This window comes from Peromyscus leucopus, chromosome 7 (genome assembly GCF_004664715.2).
Source record: "Peromyscus leucopus breed LL Stock chromosome 7, UCI_PerLeu_2.1, whole genome shotgun sequence".
Lineage (NCBI taxonomy): Eukaryota > Metazoa > Chordata > Mammalia > Rodentia > Cricetidae > Peromyscus > Peromyscus leucopus.
In genome coordinates, this window is record NC_051069.1 from 32,475,565 (window position 1) to 32,498,687 (window position 23,123).

Sequence of the window (23,123 nt, forward strand, 5' to 3'; positions counted from 1 at the left end):
CATATCAAGAAGCTGTAGGGCTTGTCCGTTTCTACAGCCAGCTGGTGACACAAGTTGGATCTCTCCCTAGTGTGCTAGCAACCAAGCTTGTTGTAGCATCCCATCACATTCAGACTGCTGTTCGAATGATGTCTTTTTGAGAATCCTCAGGAACTAGTCACATGCTCAGAAACAAACATTCTGACCTCAGCCGGCTTGGTTCTTTGAAAGCATAACACGATAGGATTCTGGGAAAAGTTCAACAAGAAATGTGGCCAGTAATTAGATAACTATCCCTATAGCAGCCCCTAAGATTCATAGGTGATGTGCTTTGACAACATATGCAGACCAGGTGGATGGAAATCCTGTCATTCAGGAGAGTGCTTGTCATGTAAGCCTGACAAACTGGTTTAGGATGCCCACTACCCACATAAAAGCTGGGCACAGGCCACCTTTAACTCCAGCACGGATGAAGGGACGGGTACATCCCTGCAGCCCATTAGCCAGCCAGTCTAGCTGCATCCATGAGCTCCAGACCCAGTGGCAGACAGTGATTGAAGAATACTCCTGACATCTACCTCTGGCCTCTACAAACCTGTACATACTTCTACATACCTGTGCCCACATGCATGCCTACAACTAGTTCAGCACAGAAAAATTAATTTTCTTCCAGTGACTCCTTTCAAGCCGACTGTGGAAGCTTTGGTTCTCAGAAGGCAGAACGGTGAAAAACATGTTGTTCTGAAATGCTCCACAGAGAGGAGCAAGCCCCCTCCGCAAATCACCTGGCTGCTGGGGCGTGATATGGAGATCTATGGTAAGTAGGGGAGAGAAAGGTTTCTTTGTTTTCTTTCTTGCTTAAATTTCCAAAAGCTTTTTAAATGTTATGGCGCCCTCTGGTGGCCAGAGGTGCCCAAAGACACCAGTCAATACATCAGTTTGGCTCCAGAGAAATTAGCATTATAACAATCCATATTTTGTCTAGTGTTGGCTAACCTCAAATCACGAGCTTTTTTAAATCAGAGTAGAGAGATAAAGTGAGTTATCTATAATACTTCTTAAAAACTGACAAAATTCCCCAAATTAAGTGGCATAACATGGAGCATAAGCTTTTTTCACAGTCGTAAAATTGGAAACCTGTCGTTATGTGTACACATGATATTCAGCTTACCAAGTGGCTGTGTCCCAAGAAACCCCACTGCACGTTAAAAATCTCTTCATGAAAATCTTAATGCTTCAATTCACCAAACATCAAACAACCTCATCAACCTCAGACATACTTTGAGCACTCACATTATCCTACCACTCAGCAAAATCATGTATTACAAAGCACATTTCATAAAGAAATTTCCGAGCTGTGCGTGTATTTTATTCAATTCTGTGCTGAAGGCAATTAAAACACAGAACAATTGCCTGTATCTACGAGTGTGCCTGTGTGTGCTTTTGTACGTTTTAAGCTTGAGAAATCCTAAGCTGAGGCATCCTAAGTCAGGGAGTGTCTGTGATTAAACACACAAAGCCTTCCTTATATGTGGATACTGCATTGCACATACAGAGACCGATGAAAAGATAACAAGAGGCCGGTGTTATGGTTCATATAGGCAACCCCAGCACATGGAAGGGGGGGGCAAGAGTTGAGGCAAGCCTGAGCTACAGAGTGAGTCTTTAATACTGTAAGACTGTCTTTAATACTGTAAGAATGAAGAACCTACCTTTGTTTTAAGCAGGACAGCTATGATCTTGGGGGGAACACATAGTGATGGCCGACATTTTAGTAGATGCTGCCTTTGCTGACTGTCCAATCATCTGCCCCCAAGAGCTTCAAGGGACTGTGCATTCTCAAGAAAGCTGAGGGCTAAGCGGGGTTCTAGGTAGAAAAGGCTTGAGACTCAGCTCTGTCTTCCAGTCCAGCACAATCCACTTCATCATCAAACTCCTTCATCAATGTCACCTTCGTGCTCTTGGGTTTTGTGCTTTCTGACAGTGAGTTGCCTTTCTTGTGTAACCCCGTAAGCTTTGCTCTTTTCTCCCCGGTACAAAGGGGAGGAACTTCCCCACTCTCCTTTACCCATGGCAGGCTGTGTGTCTTGCTGCTTGTCTTCCTGCCCACGCCCAATCCACACAAGGCAGCTGTCTGAGGGTTAGACTGAGGTTCCGCTTGCCGTGCGAACCATCCAGTAGAGTTCCGCAGCAGCAACCTTTCCCGTCTCTTCACCTTGTTGCGTAGGCGGACTCCACCATGAGTTTGAAACTGATGGGAAAACCTGTAACACCACCAGCACGCTCATAGTCCACTCGTACGGCAAAAACTCAACAGTGCACTGCATTATCCGACACAGGGGCCTGCAAGGAAGGAAGCTGGTTGCCCCCTTCCGGTTTGAAGACCTGGGTAAGAAGAATGGTTCTGTTTAGATGTCTTTAATCTAGCTTAACATGGCTCTGGTGTCCTAGTGTGCTTCCATGTTGCTATGCTAAAACATTGACCCAAAACAATTTAAAGGAGGGAAGGATTTATTTCACCTTACAGCTCTCAGGTCACAGTCTATCATGGAGAGAACTCAGGGCAGGCATGCAAGGCAGGAACCAGGAGGCAGGAACTGAAGCAGAGGCCATGGAGGAATGCTGCTTTCTGATTTGCTCCTCATGGCTTAATCAGCCTGCTTTCTTATAGAACCCAGGACCACCTGCCAAGGAGTGGTGCTGCTCATCCTTTAGTAAACCTTCCCACATCAACTATCTATCAAGACAATGCCCCACAGACAGGCCTGCAGGCCAATCTGATAGAAGAAATTCTTCAATTAATGTTCCCTCTTCCCAAGTGTATCAAGTTGACAACCAATATTAGCCACCATAGCCACCTATTGATGATCTAGAACCATTCCAGATCTCCAGAAAATGTTCAAAGTGGGTCATTAGTGTCAGCAACTAGTGGCTTCTGTTTGCTTATTATCTTTTTCCTTTGATGAGCCGCAGAGATAGTACAAACATTTTGTTCACCCAATCGATTAAAAAAAAAAAAACTTACTAGCTGAGAATGCTTTAAAGAGCATTTACAAGTAAGCATTCTGAGACCTCTCATCTACACTATCTTCTGGGTGGGGTGCAGGGAACATAAGAATTGTCCTAGGAATGTGTCACATCGAGGAATACGCAATGTTTCTAGAGAACGGAGTAAGAAGAAGGATTAAATTCTCTGGAGACTGATTTGCTTCATCTGACAGCAAAGGAGGAACGTTTGGTTCCCATCAATAGTGTGGGAGTGGACTTTTACAGAATTGAGCCCCAGCTCCTAAACATCTTTAATGTAATCACCTTCCACACTTGTGTGTGTGTGTGTGTGTGTGTTCGCACGCCCGCGTGTGGGAGTGGGAGTGTGTGAATGGTCTGCTGGTTCAGGTGTGGATGAATGTCTGTGTAGCCAGAGGCTGACATGTCTTCCTCAGTCACTGTCTACCCTGACTTTTTGAGACAGTCGCTCACTGAACCTGGGGTCACTGGTGTGAGAATGGCTGTCCAGTGAGCCACATGGATCCACCTGTCTCTGTCTCAGTGGGCAGGGAGCACCGGCTGGTGCTCTTCTGGCTGGTACCTGGGTGCTGGGGATGCTAACTCAGGTCCCCACACTCTGCAGCAGGCAGGTGACCAGCCGAGTCATCTCCCAGTCCACCTTTCACACTCCTGAGAATCACAAAGAGCTTCTATATATTCAAATTGTCTCTGTTAATATTTACCTATTAGTAGTTAAAACTGAGAAATTTAAAATACATGGTTAAGTCATTTGAAAATAATAAGTCTACTATATGTTAACAAACATTTCCATAACAAGGCATAGTTTTGTGGAAAAAATAACCATGTTACAAACACATGTGAGAAAATGACTACTTCTTTATTTTTTTAAATATCCCCAATGTCTGGCTTAATAGAAAACAATATGGTCCTCAACAGTTTCTGCATTCAGTTATTTCTACCAAGTATTCTTGCTTGAAATAAGTATATAATAATTAAGCAAGAGAATCAACAGACATGTAAGGCCAGTCTTGTCTACATGGCAAATTCCAAGCCAACTAAAGCTGTTATATAGCAAGACTGTCTCAAAAAACAAACAAAACTGCATCACCATGGGTAAAGGGAACTTCTGGAATATAGTTTCTCTAATGATTTTTCTGTAATTTTTTTTGCCTTCCCCAAAGGTTCTACCCACAATTCATGTTTTTTACATCTGTTTAAAAATTACATATGCTTAATTATGAAAATAAAAATTTTAAACCACAGTAAATTCTTTGATTCAATGAACACTGAGAAGCAGCCATAAATTTCAGGAGACAATACCCATCTGTCACATATCTTAGTTGATAGGCACAGTTACATGATGATACACTTACATTCTTCCTGGATGCCAGCCTTTCTATTGACTGATGAAAATGATCTAAGCTGACTCTCTGGAAATATCCACCATCATTTATGTTATGCAACAGCATTTAGTGAGCATCTCACTTAGTAAACAGACATTGTACTGAACACCATATGTGAATGGAGTTATTACTGCACACACACATGCATGCACACACACACAAGAGGTAAAAGCTAGCAACTGTATTTCACACATATGGGAGAATATTCAGTGCTGGCTAAATTAAGCGTCTTGCCCATGTCACTGAAGAATATGCTGATAATAGCATTGAGATTCAGCTCAGTCTGCACCTGGAGAAATGGGTCAATGATGTGGAAGTATATTTCCTATGGAAACAGGAAAATATCCATATGCAAATAGACAGACAGAGGAACAGATAGACATGTGTGTGCAGAAGGACACAGCAAATGCCCTTTGCCTGCTACTGCCAAATGTCCTTACACACAGGGGTCCCAGCATGCTGGACTGTCAGCCAGGTCACCTAGCAGATGGGCAAGCAGCGTGGTGCGGATTCAAAACACAGAGTCGGGGCTCCGGGTTTCGGCACAAGCCCCAGAAGTGGGTAGCAGCCTGTCTCTGCTCTGCTCTCCTGGCTCTGTGACCCTGAGCAAAATGTGGCTAAAGCTCATCTCCATGGTTTCCGAATTTTGTTTTTCCCCCTTTTTAGTTGCAGATCAAGAAACAGCTTCAGATGCTCCGGAGCAGGGCTCTCACTCGTCTCAAGGCCCCCAGCAGCCCACGAGTACGGGTGAGTCTCAAAAACCACTGAAACCTTAGGAAAAAACGCCTGGTGGGAGATGCACGTTTTTAATTCCGCATTTAAAGGATGGTTTTAAATGTTGTGTATGTGTGTGGAGTGTATATGTGTGCACACGTGGGTGCACTCACTCACACATACGTGTGTGGAAACCAGAAGTGGATGTAAGAATTTCTTTCTTTGATGACTCCTCCTGCCTGTTTCTGAATGATTGGTTGATTTTTGAAACAATTTCAGTTAGACTGGCTGGTCGGTAAGCCCGTCGGAATCCTCCTGTCTCTACCTCCCGGGGCTGGGGTTACAGGCTTGTGCCGCTGTGCCTGTTTTCTGTGAGTTATGGGAAACAGAACTCGAGCTCCCATGCCTGCACGGTGAACACTTGACCGACTAAACCACCTTCCTAGCCCTTTATTTTGATTTTTCAGAAGACTGCATAGACCCCTTCCAACCGGCTGCAGTCTTGTGGTCCTGGGATAAAGTCAGGTCAAGAATTCCTATTTCATGAGCTTTTTGTCACAGGGCCTTATGAGCTCAGGGATATTGGGCCCAAGGCACCTAAGTATACACACCACACACACACACACACACACACACACACACACACACACAAACACACACTCACGCACATATGACTGTGACATGTGAATTTTCTCCTCGATAAAGACAGAGCTGAAGTCACTTAGGAGACTTGCTCTTGGTTTTCTATGTCCAGCATCACAAACATAATGATTTCCCACCCGCAGAGAGATAAGGAGTGGGAGGTGGGGACAGGAGAACTGTGACCAACAGTGAGCCCGCTCACCTCTGAAGCACATCTGTCCATTACTTGGTTATCGAGAACACAGGTCATTTTTGACAGGATGGAGCTATAAGAAGAATTTAGGAAGTCTTGTATTTTAGATAATGAATTAACTAGTTAACTTGGGGAAAAATATCATGCATTTCATTTAACTTTATGCAGCACTGTATCTGCCAATAGTGGGTACTCGGAAAATGCATAATAAGTGGACATGTGAATGAATGAATGAATGAATGAATGAATGAATGAACGAACTAGTGAGTGAGTTTATTGGTGTCTTGAGCAAGATGCTTGGCCTCTCTCAGGAAGGTGAGCATTCCTGCATGTTCTCTATAATAATTCCATCTGGTAAGGTAACTGTCTTGGATCATTACCATGTTCATAGTTTTCAGTATCGGATCACATTTTTTTTAAAAACGCTGTGTCCTGAATAATATTGAAAAGTAAATGTTTGGGGATTTTAAACACTGAAAAATACAATATGTACTGTACAGATTATTTTTTTGAAGAGTGGTGGAAATTGAAAACGTTATGAAGTGGGACAACCACATCCTTGCTTTAATAATCCAATATTTTTAAACGTGTTTAGAATCTGGTTGTTTTTAAATTGCCTGGCACCACTACTGAGCAACTCAATTTTCTGCTCTGCATTTTCATATACAACCTAGGATTTAAGAGACATGGTCTCTAAAATTCTTCTCAGCTTTCAATTTCTGCAGTTTTATTACCGTTAATAATACCTGTTTGGAGAGCAGGAGGCTCCATTCCCCTCGGGGCCACAGAGTGGCGCTGTGCAACGGGCTGATAAAAAGACTGCAGCCGGGGAAGGGGGAGTTGAAGCATTAACAACAAAACTCCAGAGAAGCTCTTACTGTTCCAGTTCTTCTATGAAAGCCTCACGCTTCAACCTGTTTCTAGAAGAGGGGCGTCTAGACTTCAGACTGACAGCTGAGACTCTAAGCGTACAAAAAGCTTTGGGCTGTGCATTTCTACCCACGTTTCTCTCCAGAAAGCCCGGAGGCTCTGCCAGGCCCTCTTTGTTCAATGGTTGTCTTGAAGCCTCCTAAGGGCCTCCTCCCTAATCGTTCTCTCTCAGGAAGGAAGCACGAAATAATGACCTTGGTTTAGGTTCCCCAGTCAGAAACCCAACTGGGAATTTCCTGGTTGACTCCCCTACTCAACGGCTTCAGGACTAGGCCCTTCACTAACGGCTAAAGCCTGTCCTCTGAGAGCTGAGGAGAGGTACCACACACCACACGCACTATAGCCTGGTACATATAAGTGTCCAATAAAGGGTCGCCTTTACAAGTAAGACAAAGGGAGGCTGGCATTTTGTGACTGTTTTTGCGAGAAACTGGTACTTTTAAAGCAAAATAAGACAGACACAGAAAGACAAAGGCTGTGTGTTCTTTTTCATGTGTGAGAGCTAAAAATGTTGACCTAAAAGTAAAAGCAAATGGAACTGTGATTATTATTAATTGGAACTCAGAAGGGGAGGGGTGGGGGAAGAAAAGAGGGGGAGGAGGTTGGATGAGTGCCAGCAGGTGGCTGGAGACAGGGAGTCAGTTCCGGTGTTCTGCTGCATGGTAGGGTGACCGTAGTTCAGAACAGCCTGTCACAGGGGCTAGCGGAATGGCCCTGTGGGTAAAGCGCTTTCTGCCCACGCATGAGGACCCGAGTTCAGATCCCTAGTAGCCATAGAAAGCCCTGCAGCCTACATTAATCTCAGCACTGGAGAGGCAGAGATGGGCATTTCCTCAGGGCTCACTGACCAGCTAGTCTAGTAGGTTCAGTGAGAGAGAACCTGTCTCAGAAAATTAAGACGGAGGCCAGGCATAGTGGCACAGGCCTTTAAATCCAGTACTCGGGAGGCAGAAGCAGAAAGGTCTCTGTGAGTTTAAGGCCAGCCTGGTCTCCCAGCCAGGGCTATGTAAAGAGACTCTGGGAAGAGGGGGGGAGGGGAGAGGGGGGAGGGAGAGGGAGAGAGAGGAAGATGACCCAAATCAAGGTCTGTTTATCAAGGAGCCACAGCAAGGACCTGCCTGGTATAGCAAAGAGAGAGCAAGAAGGGCCAGGCCACTTCCTTAAAATGAACTCTGTCTGCACTGGAGACATGACTCAGTGGTTAAAAGCACTGGCTGCTGTTCTGGAGGAACCAGGTTCGATTCCCAGAACTCACATAGTTACTCACAACCATATGTAAATCCAGGGGATCTGATGCCCTCTCCTGGCCTTCTTGGGTCCTTGGCATCACTGTGGTGCACAGACATACAGACAGACAAAATACCCATTCATATAAAATAAGTACATTTTTAAAAGAACTTGTTCTCCATAATAGTATCAGTCCTTTCCTGTGGGTAGAACCTTCTAGACCTAAACTCCTCTTACAGGCCCACATGCCCATACCATCACATGGCAAATAAATGTCCGCATGAGGTTTAGAGGGACAGTGGAGCCAGAGCAGTTATAGGGTGAGTCACATATATGTGATCTGTGTATATATCATGTCTTACTTCCACCTTAGTCTCAATGATGGGAAATTCCAGTATACAAGAGATTGACGAGGAAGAGGAAGAACATGTCACTCAAGACCCTGACTTGGCCACTGGTGAGTGTCACCCACTGCACTTAGAACTGATGTTTGGTCCTCTGCCCTCCTGGCTGTGTGTCCAGTGGTCTTCTCCATTCCTTATTTCCTGTGACATGTCTACCCTTATGACATGTCAATCACTCCCTTGCCCCGTCCTTAGTTGTCTCTTGACTTCCTCGTCCTCCTGGTGCTGGCATTTTTGCTAACCACTGCATCTCTACCTCAGCTAACTAACTCTACTTCTTCTGAGTTCTTTTTCTTTTTAAAGGATTTCTTTTGAATGGGCACGAGTGTCTGCCTGCATGGTTGTATGTGTATGACATGTGTGCCTGGTGCCCACAGAGGCTAGAGGAGGACACTGGAGCCCCCGAAACTGAAGTTACCCATAGTTGCAGGTCATCATGTGGGTACTGGGAGTCAAACCCAGGTCCTCCAGAAGAGCAGCCGGTGTTGTTAACGGCTAAGCCAGTCTCCGGTCCCTTTTCTTGAATTCCTAAATGTGGATGCTCTTGATTTCATTGCTCCACCTTGTCTCTGTTTAAATTTTGGTATTTGGGGGTTAAACCCAAGATTTCACACATGCTAGGCAAGCTTTGACCACTGGGCTAAAGTCCCTGGCCAGCTTTCCTTAGTCCATAGAAAGTTCACTCATTCCTGAGCTGTTTCCTGCTACCTAAACGTGGAAGGATTCCATATTTCTACTTACAGAATGTTCTTCATCAGTTTCAATTCCATTCCGTGTTCCCTTTTTCTTTAAAGTTTATTACATAGTTATTGTTTGTTTACTTAGGTGTTTACTTAGTCTGTTTATTAATTGTTTGTGGTGGGAGGGGGGAATGCCACCCATGTGGAGGTCAGAGGACAACTTTTTTTTTTTTTAAGATTTATTTATTTATTATGTATACAGTATTCTGTCTGCATGTGTCCCTGCAGGCCAGAAGAGGGCACCAGATCTCATTACAAGTGGTTGTGAGCCACCATGTGGTTGCTGGGAATTGAACTCAGGACCTCTGGAAGAGCAGTCGGTGCTCTTAACCACTGAGCCATCTCTCCAGCCTCAGCGGACAACTTTACGGAGTTGGTTCTTCCCTTCCGCTGTGTAGGTCCCAGGACTCAAACTCGGGTCATCAGGCTTGGCAGCAAGCGCCCTTACCTGCTGAGCCATCCCACCAGCTCGTTCGTTCTATGTTTTCCTCGTCTTTAGTCAAATGTCTTCTCTCCGAAGCTCAACATTGCTAACCGTCCAAGTAGCATCCTTCTTCACAAAACAGCTTGTGGTTCAAAGCATTGTGTATCCCAACCCTTTGTTTCTCTGTAGATACAGAAGTAGATGCATGCACACGTGGACACACATGTAGCCACCGATGACTCATGAGTTCTCTTCCAGGTGTTTTGTCTGTGATCATATTACTCCCTTGATATAGGCCCTCTTCATCTTGTGGCTTCAGCTCTTCCTCCTCTAGTCCAGGCTTGGCACCATAGAAACACATCCTTGTGCCCTGCACACCTGTGTATTGAACTTTTCTGGCTTCCCGTAGTCTACAACATACCAAACAAGCTCTTCATCTGCATAAGGTGCACTCTGCTACCTATTTCTGCAGCCCTGCTTCTAGAAAGCCCCTGAGAGATGCATGATGCTCTGAAGGCATCATCCTGCCTCAACACCCCTGCCCTGTCTATCCTTATTACCCCACAGCAGAAGAGGCTTCATCTTAGCGGTCTTACTTCTCTCCCAAGACTGATGTCTACAGAAAGTTTCCCTGAGGCAAGGAACCTCGGTGTCCCCACTCGTCTCTGAATTCCTAGACACATTATTCTATAAATACACATGGCTCTGGAAGTTAGCATATCTTACTTTTGTTTGCCTTTTTAATGTATTTATTTATATAAAAATGATCCCCTAAAGCATAAGGATTATGTCCTAGGCAGATTCAAGTACTGTAGTCTCCACATAGCCACCATTCCTTAATTCTGGGCTTGCTGGCTGAGGAGAAGGACATTTGGCAAACGTCCCACTAGTTAGAAGGACTTTTAAAAGCTCATCAAGTGTATCTCCTTATGCCTTCACAAGGGACACGTTTAGTCTAGCCCAGGAACATGGCATCTTGCTTTATTCAGATAGTTTTTTCCAAACCCCTTAGTTCTCCTGTGTTCCTGGGCTACAATGTGCAGAGCGAGCATTCCTCACAGCCACTTAAAATTCCCATACTAGAATTTAGTCAATATTCTTGTGTGCTTTCTCTAGAAACAAAAAAAGAATGAGATATCTATGTCATCTCACACACACACACACACACACACACACACACACACACACAACTTTTCAAGTGATCCATGAGATTGATGTGTCTCTATTGCTCTTATGCTTGTTTTCAGAGTATGACTTCTGGGGTAAATTTGGCCCATCTCCTGCGCTGAGCTGTCTTTTGGTCCAAACTGCACTGAAGAAGTGCAGTATATATTCCTTGTCCTGGATGCATTCCCCTTTGCTGTGAGAAAACATTCTCACAAAAGCAGCTTAAGGGAGAAGGGATTTATTCAGCTTACAGCTCCAGGTTGCAGTCTGTAATTGTGGGGAAGTCAAGGCAGGCACCTGAACCAGCTTGTCTCACTCATAATTAGGAGCACAGTGAGAATGAATGAGCACATTCCTATTCCTCAGCTTACTTTCTTTACTTTTATACAGTCCAGAACCCAGCCCAGGGAAAGGTGCCATCCATAATGTGCTGGGTCATCCTAGTCAATTGATGTAATCAAGACTATTTCCCGGGCTGGAGAGATGGCTCAGAGGTTAAGAGCACTGCTTGTTCTTCCAGAGGTCCTGAGTTCAATTCCCAGCAACCACATGGTGGCTCACAACCATCTGTAATGAGATCTGTTGCCCTCTTCTGGTCTGTGGGTATACATGCACACAGAACACTGTATACATAATAAAATAAATAAATCTTAAAAAAAAAAAAAAAAAAAAGACTATCTCCCACAGACCAACATACCAACATGATCTAGACACTCCCTCATTGAGATGGTCTGTTTGCAGATGATTCTATATTGTGCCAAGCTGAGAATTAAAATTAAGCACCACAGTGCCAGGTGGTAGTGGCACACACCTTTAATCTTAGCACTCAGGAGGCAGAGGCAGGTAGATCTCTGTGAATTCAAGGCCAGCCTGGTCTACAGAGCTAGTTCTAGGACAGCCAGAGCTACACAAAGAAACCTTGTCTCAAAAAAAAAAACCCATAAAATAAAATAATTAGGCATCACATCCAAGTGTTGTGCTACATACCTTTAAGCCCAGCACTAGGGAGGTAGAGACAGGTGGGTCCCTGTGGGTTTGAGGCCAGCCTGGATTACATAGCAAGTTCCAGGCTGGCCAGGGCTACATAATGAGACTTCATCTCAAAAAAAGAAAAAAGTAGAGAAAGAAAGACAGATGAAGACTAACCATCACATTCCACAATAACTGAAACCAGAAAGAAAGCCACAAAACCAAATTACCAAATTGCCTAATACCCTGCCATTGTCCTCACAGAAGCCAGCGCTCAGTACATAGGCCTGGAGAAGAGGAAGAGTGGTATCCTGCTGCTCATCCTGGTGTCCTTCCTCATTTTCATCCTCTTCATCATTGTTCAGCTCTTCATCATGAAGCTCCGTAAAGCACACATGATATGGAAGAAGGGTGAGTGGGCAGAGAACCCAGTGAGGTCCCTCAGAGCCCGACGGCTAGCTGGAGAAAAGGGAGAGCCTGTCAATCAACGCTCCTCTCTTAGCTGCTGTGCAAGCTGACCAGTAAGAGTGTCGCTCATTTGCTTTCTAGCAAACGTAGGCTATGGATCTCCAGGGAGCATGCTCAAAGAGAGAGAAGCTAAAGTAGCTATCGGAGTTGGGGCTGAACTGTAGATGCTCTTGTTGATAAAACACTGAGCCGATTCATCTGTTCACTCAGCGAGCCTTCACTGAGTGCCCACTGCAGGCCAGGGACCGTTCCCAGTGCTGGGGCCATGTGAGTCTACAGGACAGGAGATCCCTGGTCTCCTTATGTTCTAGTTATGGATAAAGGTCATGTTCTAGTTATGGATAAATGTCTGATGCCTTTTATATTTTACGAGAATGCGCTGAGTTCCACTCATCAATAAGACATCAGCCATTTTCCCCAAGTATCCTAATGAAAGAGTTACCATTACACCAAAACAATAACAATCATAATACTGTAGAAATAAATCAAAATAAAAGTATCTAGTATAGAAGAGCCCTATTAAAATGCATATACTCAACACATAACAGAGCTTGACAGGGCCTTAGAAGTTATTCAGAATAATTCCATAAATGTATGTAGGATTAAAGCCCCTCTTCATGAGGGTGTGAAGACTGTAAAAGCTGACGAATGGAGAGGAGCGCCATGAAATGCTGTCTTTCTGCATGTGCCATGGCTATTGGCATCATGAACACACAGCACTTGTATAGGAGCTGCAAACACACAAAAAGACATGATGATGGGGGACTAGCTGGGGGAAATATGGCGGTCAGCAGGACTAGGAAGAAGCATGAGAAAGGGTAAAGGGGTAAATACGATCACAATACATTATACACAAACCAAAACCTTAAAAACTAACTTCAAAGAAACTCTCTCTTCAGTGTCAACTCATTGTCTAGCCTGCGCCGTCCATTGCAGCAGCCACAAGATGACTGTCTAGCCCCTGACATGTCCTGAGTCTCTACCAAGATGGGCTATAAAGATAAACTACCCAATTTTGAAAAATCAATCCACACACTCACACTCGAACATAATATGGTATTTGAGGTATACCAGCTAACTAAAATGTATTGTGAAATCCTCCCCCTTTTTTGACTCTATCTGCTAGAGTATTTTAAGTAACTTGGATTATAGTGCTGCTGAACAAAGCTGATCTAGTCACATACGGCCCAAGGCCTCTGGTGACAGAAAATTCTTTATACCAACTCAAGATGCTGCATCTTTGAATATCTCTGCCTTAAAAGCAGCACTCTTGAAAGCTTAGTATGAGCTTATCTAGACAGATGATGTAACAACTCATTATGGATAGACCCAAAGGGGTGACTAAGAGAGGGTAATGAGGGGAAGATGAATAGCATGTGCTTTCTTCCATATGCAGAAAATACATCTGACATGAACGCAGAAGGAGGTGTAGAGAGAAACAGTGGAAGGGAAAGAGATCTGAGGGGTTATGGAGTGATGGTGGGAGGTAAACATGAGAAGACTACAACGATACATATATATCTTAGTTACTTTTCTATTGCTCTGAAGAGCTACCATGGCCAAGGCAACTTATAGAAGGAAGCATTTAACTGGGGACTTGCTTACAGGATCAAAGTGTGAGTCCATTATCATAGTGGGGCGTGTGGCATGCAGGCCAGCACAGTGCTGGAGAAGTAGCTGAGAGTTCTACATCCTGATTTGCAGGTAGAGACAGAGAGACTGGGCCTGGTGTGAGCTTTTGATGCCTCAAAGCCCACACCCAGTAACACCTCCCCCAACAAGGACATCCTAATGCTTCTCAAATAGGCCCATGCCCTGATGACTAAGCATTCAAGTATATGCACTTATGCAGGTCATTCTTATTCAAACACCACAATAATGCATGAAAATGTCATAATGAAAGCCCAACATTTTGTATGGTAACTAAATCAAGTAAAAGATAATTTGACTATAACATATATATATATATACATATATACATATATATATGCCCAGAGACAGGGTCTGACATTTCCTTTGTGCAGTAGGTAAATGACAGTCTCCCATTAAGGACTGGCCACCATCATTCTGTTAGGGCTGTTGCAGCTGTTCCTTTCTGAAGGACGATGCTTGCTTCTATTCTGCTGTCATTTGACCTCATCACCTGCGGTGCCCCTAGGAACCCTGAACACGCTCTAAGAGGGCATACTGAGCTAACGAATGCACGAGGCACGAGAAATCATGACAGTTCAACAGGTGGCCAGGCTGTCGCCTTCTTCGAGCATCCATTTCTTACGATGTCTGCAATGTCAGAAATTAGTAATGCAATTCTCTTTTCTTACAGAAAGTGAAATTTCAGAGCAAACTCTAGAAAGTTACAGGTCAAGATCCAACAATGAGGAAACATCTTCCCAAGAGAATAAGAGCCAGAGTAAGTCAAAGTGCGGCCTGACGCTAGAACAGCGAGGTTCATCCGGGAGTCGCCTAGGGAAAGTGGGGAGGGGATAGAATCGAAGTTTGATTTGACATGACAGATTTTCACTTGATTTATAGTACTTAAGGAAGTTCATCTTTCAAAATTAAATGGTAGTTAAACTCATGTAGTAGAAAGTCCTCAACTTTAGGAAGGCCGGCTCTGACTTCGTTGTCGCCCTCAGGGGCCCTGTGTGGCCTGAGCTGCTGCACAGCATCCTACACAAACCCTCGGTCAGTGTGAAGCCCTTTCCACCCCACCCTACGCTTATTCTGTTAGTCAGTACACAACCAAGTTCATTCTGCATCCTGGAAGTCTGTCACGGAGCCTGGCACACATGGAGTGTCTGGGAAATTTTCATTGACCAAATGAACTCAAGGCTTAATTAATCCAAAGAGAAATATTTGGGGTCTTTTGGATGACTTCATTGCAATACTTTAAGCAAAATAATGGTGGAAAAGACCCTTAAAGGGGAAGGAGAATGTCTGGGTGTGGGTGGGTGGATGGGAGTATGGGTCTGCACATGCACACATGTGTATTCTTGATTTTTTTAAAAAAAAAAAATCTAGTAGGCAGAAGCCAGACAGATCAATAGCACAGCAGGAATTTTATACCTGCTCCCTGCCGTATGTCCTCCATGCAAATTTATTTATTCTACCTGCCAAGTGTTTAGAGAAATGTACTGAGCTTTGCTGCTTGGTCCTGTCTGTTTGATCGAGAGTTTTTGTGAGAGCTGGTCTCTTAAAACACCTGTGCCTTTTTGTTTCGGTTTGACCCTCCAAGGTGTGACATTGAGAGAACAGGCTTTTGTAGGGCAAGAGACACAGTGGCCAGATGATGGGGAAGTGTGAGGAAACAACCCGCCGGCTAGTGGACTGTGAAACACGGGTGACTGGCATTGGAACTGGTGTGATTTGTGTGGATGCCTGTGGTGTTTTTCCTGGGCTAGAGGAAGGTAAAACAGCTGAGGAGAATTGTGAGCTTTAGCAGAGAAAGGAAAGCACTCACCCTAGGTGCTGAACGAGCAAGCGTCCTCACGGTTTGGTTTTAAAAAAATGGTCTTCTAGAGGTCCGTCAATCCAATCAGGTTGACATTCAAATCCGTAGCACTGTTCTCCATGCCTCCATGCCTCAAACCCAATGCTACAGCTCTATTGTTTTATGCTTTCCAAAAGATCAGTCTGGGGCCAGCTCCAGCCCTAGGCTTGGAGAGTTCTGCCCCAACCTAATTTTTCCCCACAAGCCTTGTTATTTTCTAGTGTGTGATTTTGCTGAAGGCAATGTATCACTTTCTGCAGTTGATAGGTAGCAAAATGTCTATGCATTTTATTTCAGGTTGATTAGCATATTGTTTATGTAGTGTAAGTTTTTTTTTAAATTAAGGCACAACTATTTATTTAGAACATTTACATATGCCAATACAATGATTGTAGGTTGGGTTTATAACTAAAACATGGCCTCCCAAGAGCTCCAAATGAGTGAGTGCAATGCTGTTCAAAATCATCTTTAATGTGTTTTTCTTTCAGCTTCACAGTCCAAGCGTTGTATGAACTACATCACTCGGTTATACTCAGGAGCCAAAACAATGAGGAAGGAGAATGCGCAGCATTGGAAACTAGGAGGCAAGAACAGTCGTGTCCCAGAGAGTATTGTTTAAGTGTTCCCTGCCACAGAAGACAGGATTTCAGGGCAGCTGGATAAGGCCCTGGAAAGGAGCATAAGCACTGTGGCATGAAAAAAATGTCCATTGAGTACAATTCAGGACAGTGTCCACTGAGCCAGGGCAGCCACATGACGACCAAGCCATGGACAAAAAGCTCCTCATTGAAAGAAAAACATCGAAAGAACCTATTATGACTGACACTACTTCAGAGCTGGAGAACTCTACTAAGTCTTTTGGATCGGGGTCAGTATGACCAGCGCACATCTGACCTCAAAGGGAGCAGTAGGCAGCAGTTTTTAGACATGGGGCTGGTATCAGAGCTGTTTAAATTGGTTTAAAATCTTTCCTTCCGGTCAAGAAGAACTTAAGGATGCGAAGCACCCAAAGAAGACCTGAGATACCAGAAGCCCGCATTCAAGACAGGCTCTCGGAAGGTGCCACATGGGCAACGGGGTGGGGGGATGGGATGTCACATCATGTGATGGACATGAAGACCCAGACATCTACACACAACTCTCAACACAAGGACTGAACTCAACTGCCAGTTTCTTAGGTTGACTTGCTATCCATGTGCACCAACCTGGCAGACAATTTTTTTTAACCTGATTACATCATAACAAAAGCATGTACAGAAAAAAACCATGGGTTTAATTGACAGATTGTTAAACTCATAGTGGTATTGGAACTTCTTTAATAAAGACCAGAGTGAGTCTTTCTGGAGGTTGTTGTGCTTCTCGATTCTCTGTAAAAATTATTAATAACTCTCCTTTTTAAAAAAATCAGTTTAGAGGACATAGCAAACTCTGGTGCTCTCTGAGGCATTTCTCTTTATTTGGATGTGAGAAAACCAATTTGAAAGTATCACATGCACACAAACATGCGTACACACACCTATATCACAAGTGCGTTATCACAAGGAGCAACTCCTCCTGGTTCTATGCCTCCTGTGATCATGTTTTCACTTAACATGTAGAATATTCTAGCAAAGTGTAAAGGCAGCACAGAGGACCTTCCTCACCTCTCTAAGAGTGAATGGACCTGATGCTCATCAACCCTTACACCCTCTGTGTACCCCAAAAAAGGCAATCACCTAAGTCAGGAAAGCAGCATGGCTGTCTTTCCACTCGTGGTCCTTGGATGCTGTCATTGTTTGGATGAAAATGGCCTCCATAGACTCACATGTTTGAATGCTAGGTCCCCAGTTAGTAGAAATGTTTGGGAAGGATTAGGAGATGTAGCCTTGTTGGATATTTGTCACTGGGAATGGCTTTGAGGTTTCAAAACCCCACATGAGGCCCAGTCTCACTCTGTCTACAGCCTGCAGATCAAGATGTAAAGCTCTTAACTACTGCTCCAGGACCATGCCTGTCTGCTTCCCGCCATGATGATAATGGACTAACCCTCTAAAACTGTAAGCCAGCCCTCGATTAAAGGCTTTCTTTTTCCAAGAGTGGCCTTGGCCATAATGTCTCTTCACAGCAAAGGAACAGTGACTAAGGCAGACACCATTCAAGCCTTCCCAATTGCCCTAACTGTCCTGAGGGCCCCAATTAGATTTTCACTCCATCTTCACTTCTGTTTATTTGAAATTATTTATCTGTCTGGTTTTTCTTTTCATGGCCTGGGTGTCTGCAGCACAGGTAGTTATTTTATAGAGCAGTCCTCAGCTGAGTGTTGTTCAATGTTTTTTTTATATCGGGTTCAAGTTACACTTTTATTGGACTCTCAAGGGAGCCATTGAGTTTTATTTTCTTGTGTATTATCTATCCCACTTGATTTCTACTGCTTGATTCCACTTGATTGATTCACATGGTACTTCTGGAGTTCTTCAATGCAAACCTACTCTCTTCTTTAAGTATTTTATGGGGAATTGCTTCAAAACTATGCTAATGTTGTCTTCCTCATTAGACTTTAAAGCTGTTCACTTATTTTCTTAGATCTCCCCTTTCTTAGACTCTGATCTCCCGTGTTATTCAGTGGGTTGTTATCTGTGACTACCAAACTGACCCACTGCTAATTTCACAGTCAAACTGTGGACAGCGGCTTCTGCATCCTCCCGGCAGACAGGCATCCATCTTCAGGCACACAGTTCGCTTTCTGATACTAGACATTCAAACTCTCCCTGTGCCATCCCTGAGATCAGCAATTCTCTAAGAATTCCTAGTCCTGTTAGTGGATAGGAAATAGCACAGGGAACAGGAAAAAAGGAAGCTGAGACCAGCTGCCCCTCAGAAATGAGCTTTCTTAGGAGAGAGAGCCTTGCAAACAATTGGGGCCAGGTTTGGGCCTTGGGGTAGGGGAACATTCAAAAGGATAGCTTAAAGAGAAGATGGCCTGGGAGGGGGGGGGGGCGCTGAAAGAAGGAGGGAGTGTGCCTTTGGATAAATCACTTGAACAAACAGGATACCTACTTTTTATGCTTCGAAGGGACTGGTGTCGTTATTTTATATATATGCATATATGAATATATATTTGGTCTGACACAGTCTACATGACAAGGAGTTAGGTACTGGTTACCACCACACATTTATCTTGCAGCTTTGAGGGGGATGGGCTGCAAGGCCACAGTGTAGAACCATCTTTTAACTCTGCCCCAGAGAGGCATGGCCTGATTTGGAGGAGCTAGAGAGAGCTTTCAAAGAGAGTCTACAATCTAACAATGGGGGTGGCATTTAGAAGCCAGGATTTGTGATAGCTGTCATCATTGCTTTTGAGGTAATCATCACTGTCAGGTCCTCTCAATGGACAGAACTTTGGACTATTTAAGCAGGTGTGTGTGTGTGTGTGTGTGTGTGTGTGTGTGTGTGTGTGTGTGTGTGTTGGTGTATATTTATGTTTGTCTATTGAAACCATGAATTTATTCTAGAATCTCTCTTTCTGTATTCATAATTCCCTCCTCTGAGAGATGAATTTTTTGTAACCCTAATGCATTTGCCAATTTGATCAATTTCCTGTGTGGCGGTCATCTCCCAGTTCTGCCACTGCCCACTGTCCTTAGGATGTCCTTCTCCTGCAAAGGCTCCAACTCTAATTTCTGCACTTCTGCCCTCACTTCCTCCATGTGGAGTCTCTGCTCACTATCTGTAGTAGGACAGACCCATAGGGTCGAGGAAATTGACTCAGACCAGTTGCCAAGGCATGCACATAACGTACTTCCTTATGAGCCAATCAGGAACCTGCCTGAGGGCCTAGCAACAGGCGCTATCAGAGTTCCTGATCCTGCCCAGCCAATGAGGGACAATATCGCAATGCCACCAGATTGTGACACAGACTGGGTGCTGGGAGGAGGGTATAGAAGGCCTTCCCCATTATTAAATAAATGAGTTTGTTGTTTGCCTTCAACTGACTCCTGGTGTCTGTGCCATTGATGCTGTACCTTCTTACCCCCTCCCCCAAGGGAGCCGTTAGGATCCAGCAACAACTAAGTTTGGGCTCTAACACCTCGCACCATGTGGCCCCTCTATGTGGAACTATTTGGCATGCACAGGTACACACATACACATTGCTATATGGCGTCCTTTTCACCCATTCAAGTTGACATTGTGGGCAAGAGAGTAGCTCTCTCTGGGGCACTGCCTCCTCCCTAGGATGGGCCTCCCAAACCCTCTCTGGACCTCCACATATTGCTACTCACACTCCCATGATGCCTGCTTTGTCTTCAGGATGGAACTGTTTGGGAAGAGCATGGGGATAGGAGGTTGATGGGAGTGAGTCAAGAATCCTGTTTTCCAAGGGAGTTTCAACGTGCAGAGGCTTCTAGATCCGGCATATCGTTCATAGTTTTGTAGCATCTCTGTGTCAGTCATTCATCAAGACACCAGTGGTTTGAAAACAATGCAGAAGGAAGCACTCTTACCCCAGAGGTGGTTCCTGTCATGGTCAATTAAAGGTATGTGGCCCTCTTTGAGTCCATGTTTGCAGCTAATCTTCCCCTGTGACCGCTTCACTTCTCCAGATCCATTATCAGGAACCAAGTGAATGTGCCAACGATTCAGCAACCTGCAGAGTGGAGGAAATCCCCTGAGTGGATATCCTAAGATGGGGACCCCCAGTTCATTCCCAGTGACCGGTGTCAGGAGACTTGGGGTAGGGTTTTGGAATCAGTATTTTGTGACGACTCCACTGCAACCTGGCAGGGGAACTGTGGAGGAGCACAAAGGAGACATTTTCAAAGCAGAGATGAACTGTCAGCACCATGGCTGAGGTGATCACAGCATCCTAATCATCACTTTAAAGCATTCATGCCAAGACTGCGTAAACTAAGGGTAGCACCTAGATGCCAGTCCAAGCCTATCTGGCCTCAGGACCATGCCCTCTTTATTGCTGTAGTAAGATGACTTTTGGGGGACATTTAAAATGGAATGAGATGTTGGGAGCTGTGTTCAGTATCTTTCATTTGCCCTAGGAGGCTGATGATTTGGGCTCCATCCTTGGTAACCCTTTCCATCTCTCTGGAGATAATGTGAAGTACCAACAGGTAAGCAGAGAGCACCAGGTGTCCAGGGTTGGTGGGACTGAGCACATTGTTCCACTAGAAGTTGCCTCTCTGCTCGGGTGTTTTGTTTCTCTGGAGCTGGAATCTACCTGCTTTTTCCTTCACATTAACGTGGGCACTGGAGGATCCTGTGCAACCTTTATTTCCCCTAAAGCTTTGAATTTAGTTCATTAAATCCTTATATAATCCAATTTGAGTGTATCACCCACGTGTTACAGAGAAACTTACCAATAAAATAGTTATATTTATAGATTTCTCACATCCCAGTAATTCCTGGTCTAGTTTTACAGATAGAGTATTCAAATTAGGAAGGAATTTATATCAAGCATTAAAATGTATGTTGAGGAAAACTAATGTCCTAGAAATATTAGCAGAAGTTTTGTGGGGGAAAGAAAATGTTCCTGGGGTGGTGAGATGGTTTGGCAGGTAAATGCTGCAAGTCCTGAAGATCTGATTTCAATGTCTGGGACCCACATGGTGGAAAGAGAGAACGGATCCTTGAAAGTTGTCTTCTGACCTCCACAAGTGTGCCATGGCACACTCATCCATGTGCATACACACGGAAAAAAATGAATAAATAAATGGAATTATTTTTTAAAAAGAAGTTTCCTGGGGTCATATAAGTTTGAGAACTATCGAACATTATAACTTCAACATACAGGATCCAAAAGTTGTCACAAAGGATTCTGTGTAGCTTGATTTGAATACAGTTTCGTTCAGATGGACCTTACCCACGAACAGTGACCCTTGGTGCCTATGGGGGACAGTTTCAGGACCTCCCTGCTACCATCTCCCCAAACACCAAAATCTGAATATTTTCAGGTCCCTTTGTATAAAACAGTGTGATATTCATTTATACACTACATACATCCTTCTGAAAATGAAAATCACTTCCAGATTGGGAATGATACTTAGTGCAATGTAAATGATACATGGATAGCAATTGCAGTCTATTGTTTTGGAAATAATGACAAGAACTGTACTTGCCCAGTGCAGAACAACCTGTTTTGATACCTAAGATTTGTTGCATCCATGGATGTAGATATTACAACATTATTGTTGCAATAATAAATATTACAATAAATGCAATAACTTAGAATAGCACTAGCCAATGAGACATGAGTGAGTTCTTGATAGGTTTCTAGAAAAGGTTTTTGTTTGTTTATTTACATATTTTGAGACAGGATCTTGCCATGTGGCCCAAGATGTCCTCAAATGTACAAACCTCCTATCTCATGCCTGGTACAGAAAAGACTTTAAAAAGATAAAAGGAGACCTTCATAATCAAAGCATCCTTCTCTGAAAATGTAACTACAAATGAAGTCTGGAGCCACCATTAATCCTTCATGGGACAGGCTCTTGTGCCAAGGAGAGGGAAAACGTGTGTCCTTGCTGGTCTTGAGTTGCTGTGTCAGAACTATTGTGGACTGGAAAGCCGACGGTTATTCAAGCCGGACAAGCTGGAGCTAAGGTTACCTTCACCTCCCAAAAGGGGCAGTTTGACATCCTAGAGCAGGCTGTTTTGTGCCCAGTCATTATCCTGGAAAACACGGATCCAGTGTTGTTTACTGACGGAAGTACAGTGACCCAGACACAGTCAAGCAGCTACCAAAGATGCCACTAGTGGGTAAAACAGCTGAGATCAGGGCCTTAGCCTCTGGGCTGCTGAAGGGCCCAAGGCAAGACCCTGCCTTTTCCCCACACAAAAAGCAGTTTCATGCTCTTGTCCTCTTGTTCATAGCGAGATGGAGCCAGAGAAGAATGGGCAGAGCCTGCTCCATGCTGCCTTCTAGGAAGTGAGTCAAAAGAATGCTTATCATGCCAGCCCCGCTACAGTAAATAAATAAATAAATAAATAAATAAATAAATAAATAAATACCCTGGCTCCAGGCATCACCCACACTACCTGTCATTAGGTGGAAATAGAGAAAATGACAACCACCCAACAGTCTGAGCACCCTGAACTCACAAGGCTCCCTGCAGATGAAGAAGGTGGTTTGAACTGCTGACCGTTAATGAGCCCACTAATTTAGCCCAACAACATAATCTGCCATCACTCCCTCCTGGCTGAAGTCATGGTAATTTGCTATATTCATAAGGGGGTTTGATCTAGATGAAACGCGGTTGTATTTTTTTTTTAAGCCATCCTGAACCTTCTGAGGGAGAAGTAGCCCTCTGCCTTCCTGTAATGCACTCATGAGCGGGTCTGTCATCACGGTTGAAATATGTTAATTCCCCCCCACA

At 44.2% G+C, this 23,123-nt stretch overlaps 1 protein-coding gene across 1 annotated transcript in view; it reads left to right on the forward strand.

Annotated features, from left to right (window-relative positions):
• The window catches only part of Crtam (cytotoxic and regulatory T cell molecule), a 29,350-nt gene extending 12,246 nt beyond the window's left edge, over positions 1-17,104 (forward strand). Inside the window, exons 4-10 of the mRNA XM_028866300.2 lie at positions 653-796; positions 2,207-2,368; positions 5,058-5,138; positions 8,471-8,554; positions 12,066-12,212; positions 14,593-14,679; positions 16,248-17,104. Of these exons, the coding sequence (XP_028722133.1) occupies positions 653-796; positions 2,207-2,368; positions 5,058-5,138; positions 8,471-8,554; positions 12,066-12,212; positions 14,593-14,679; positions 16,248-16,378 (836 nt within the window). The 3' untranslated portion in view covers positions 16,379-17,104. The remainder of the gene's footprint in view (positions 1-652; positions 797-2,206; positions 2,369-5,057; positions 5,139-8,470; positions 8,555-12,065; positions 12,213-14,592; positions 14,680-16,247) is intronic.
• Positions 17,105-23,123: the final 6,019 nt, after the last annotated feature.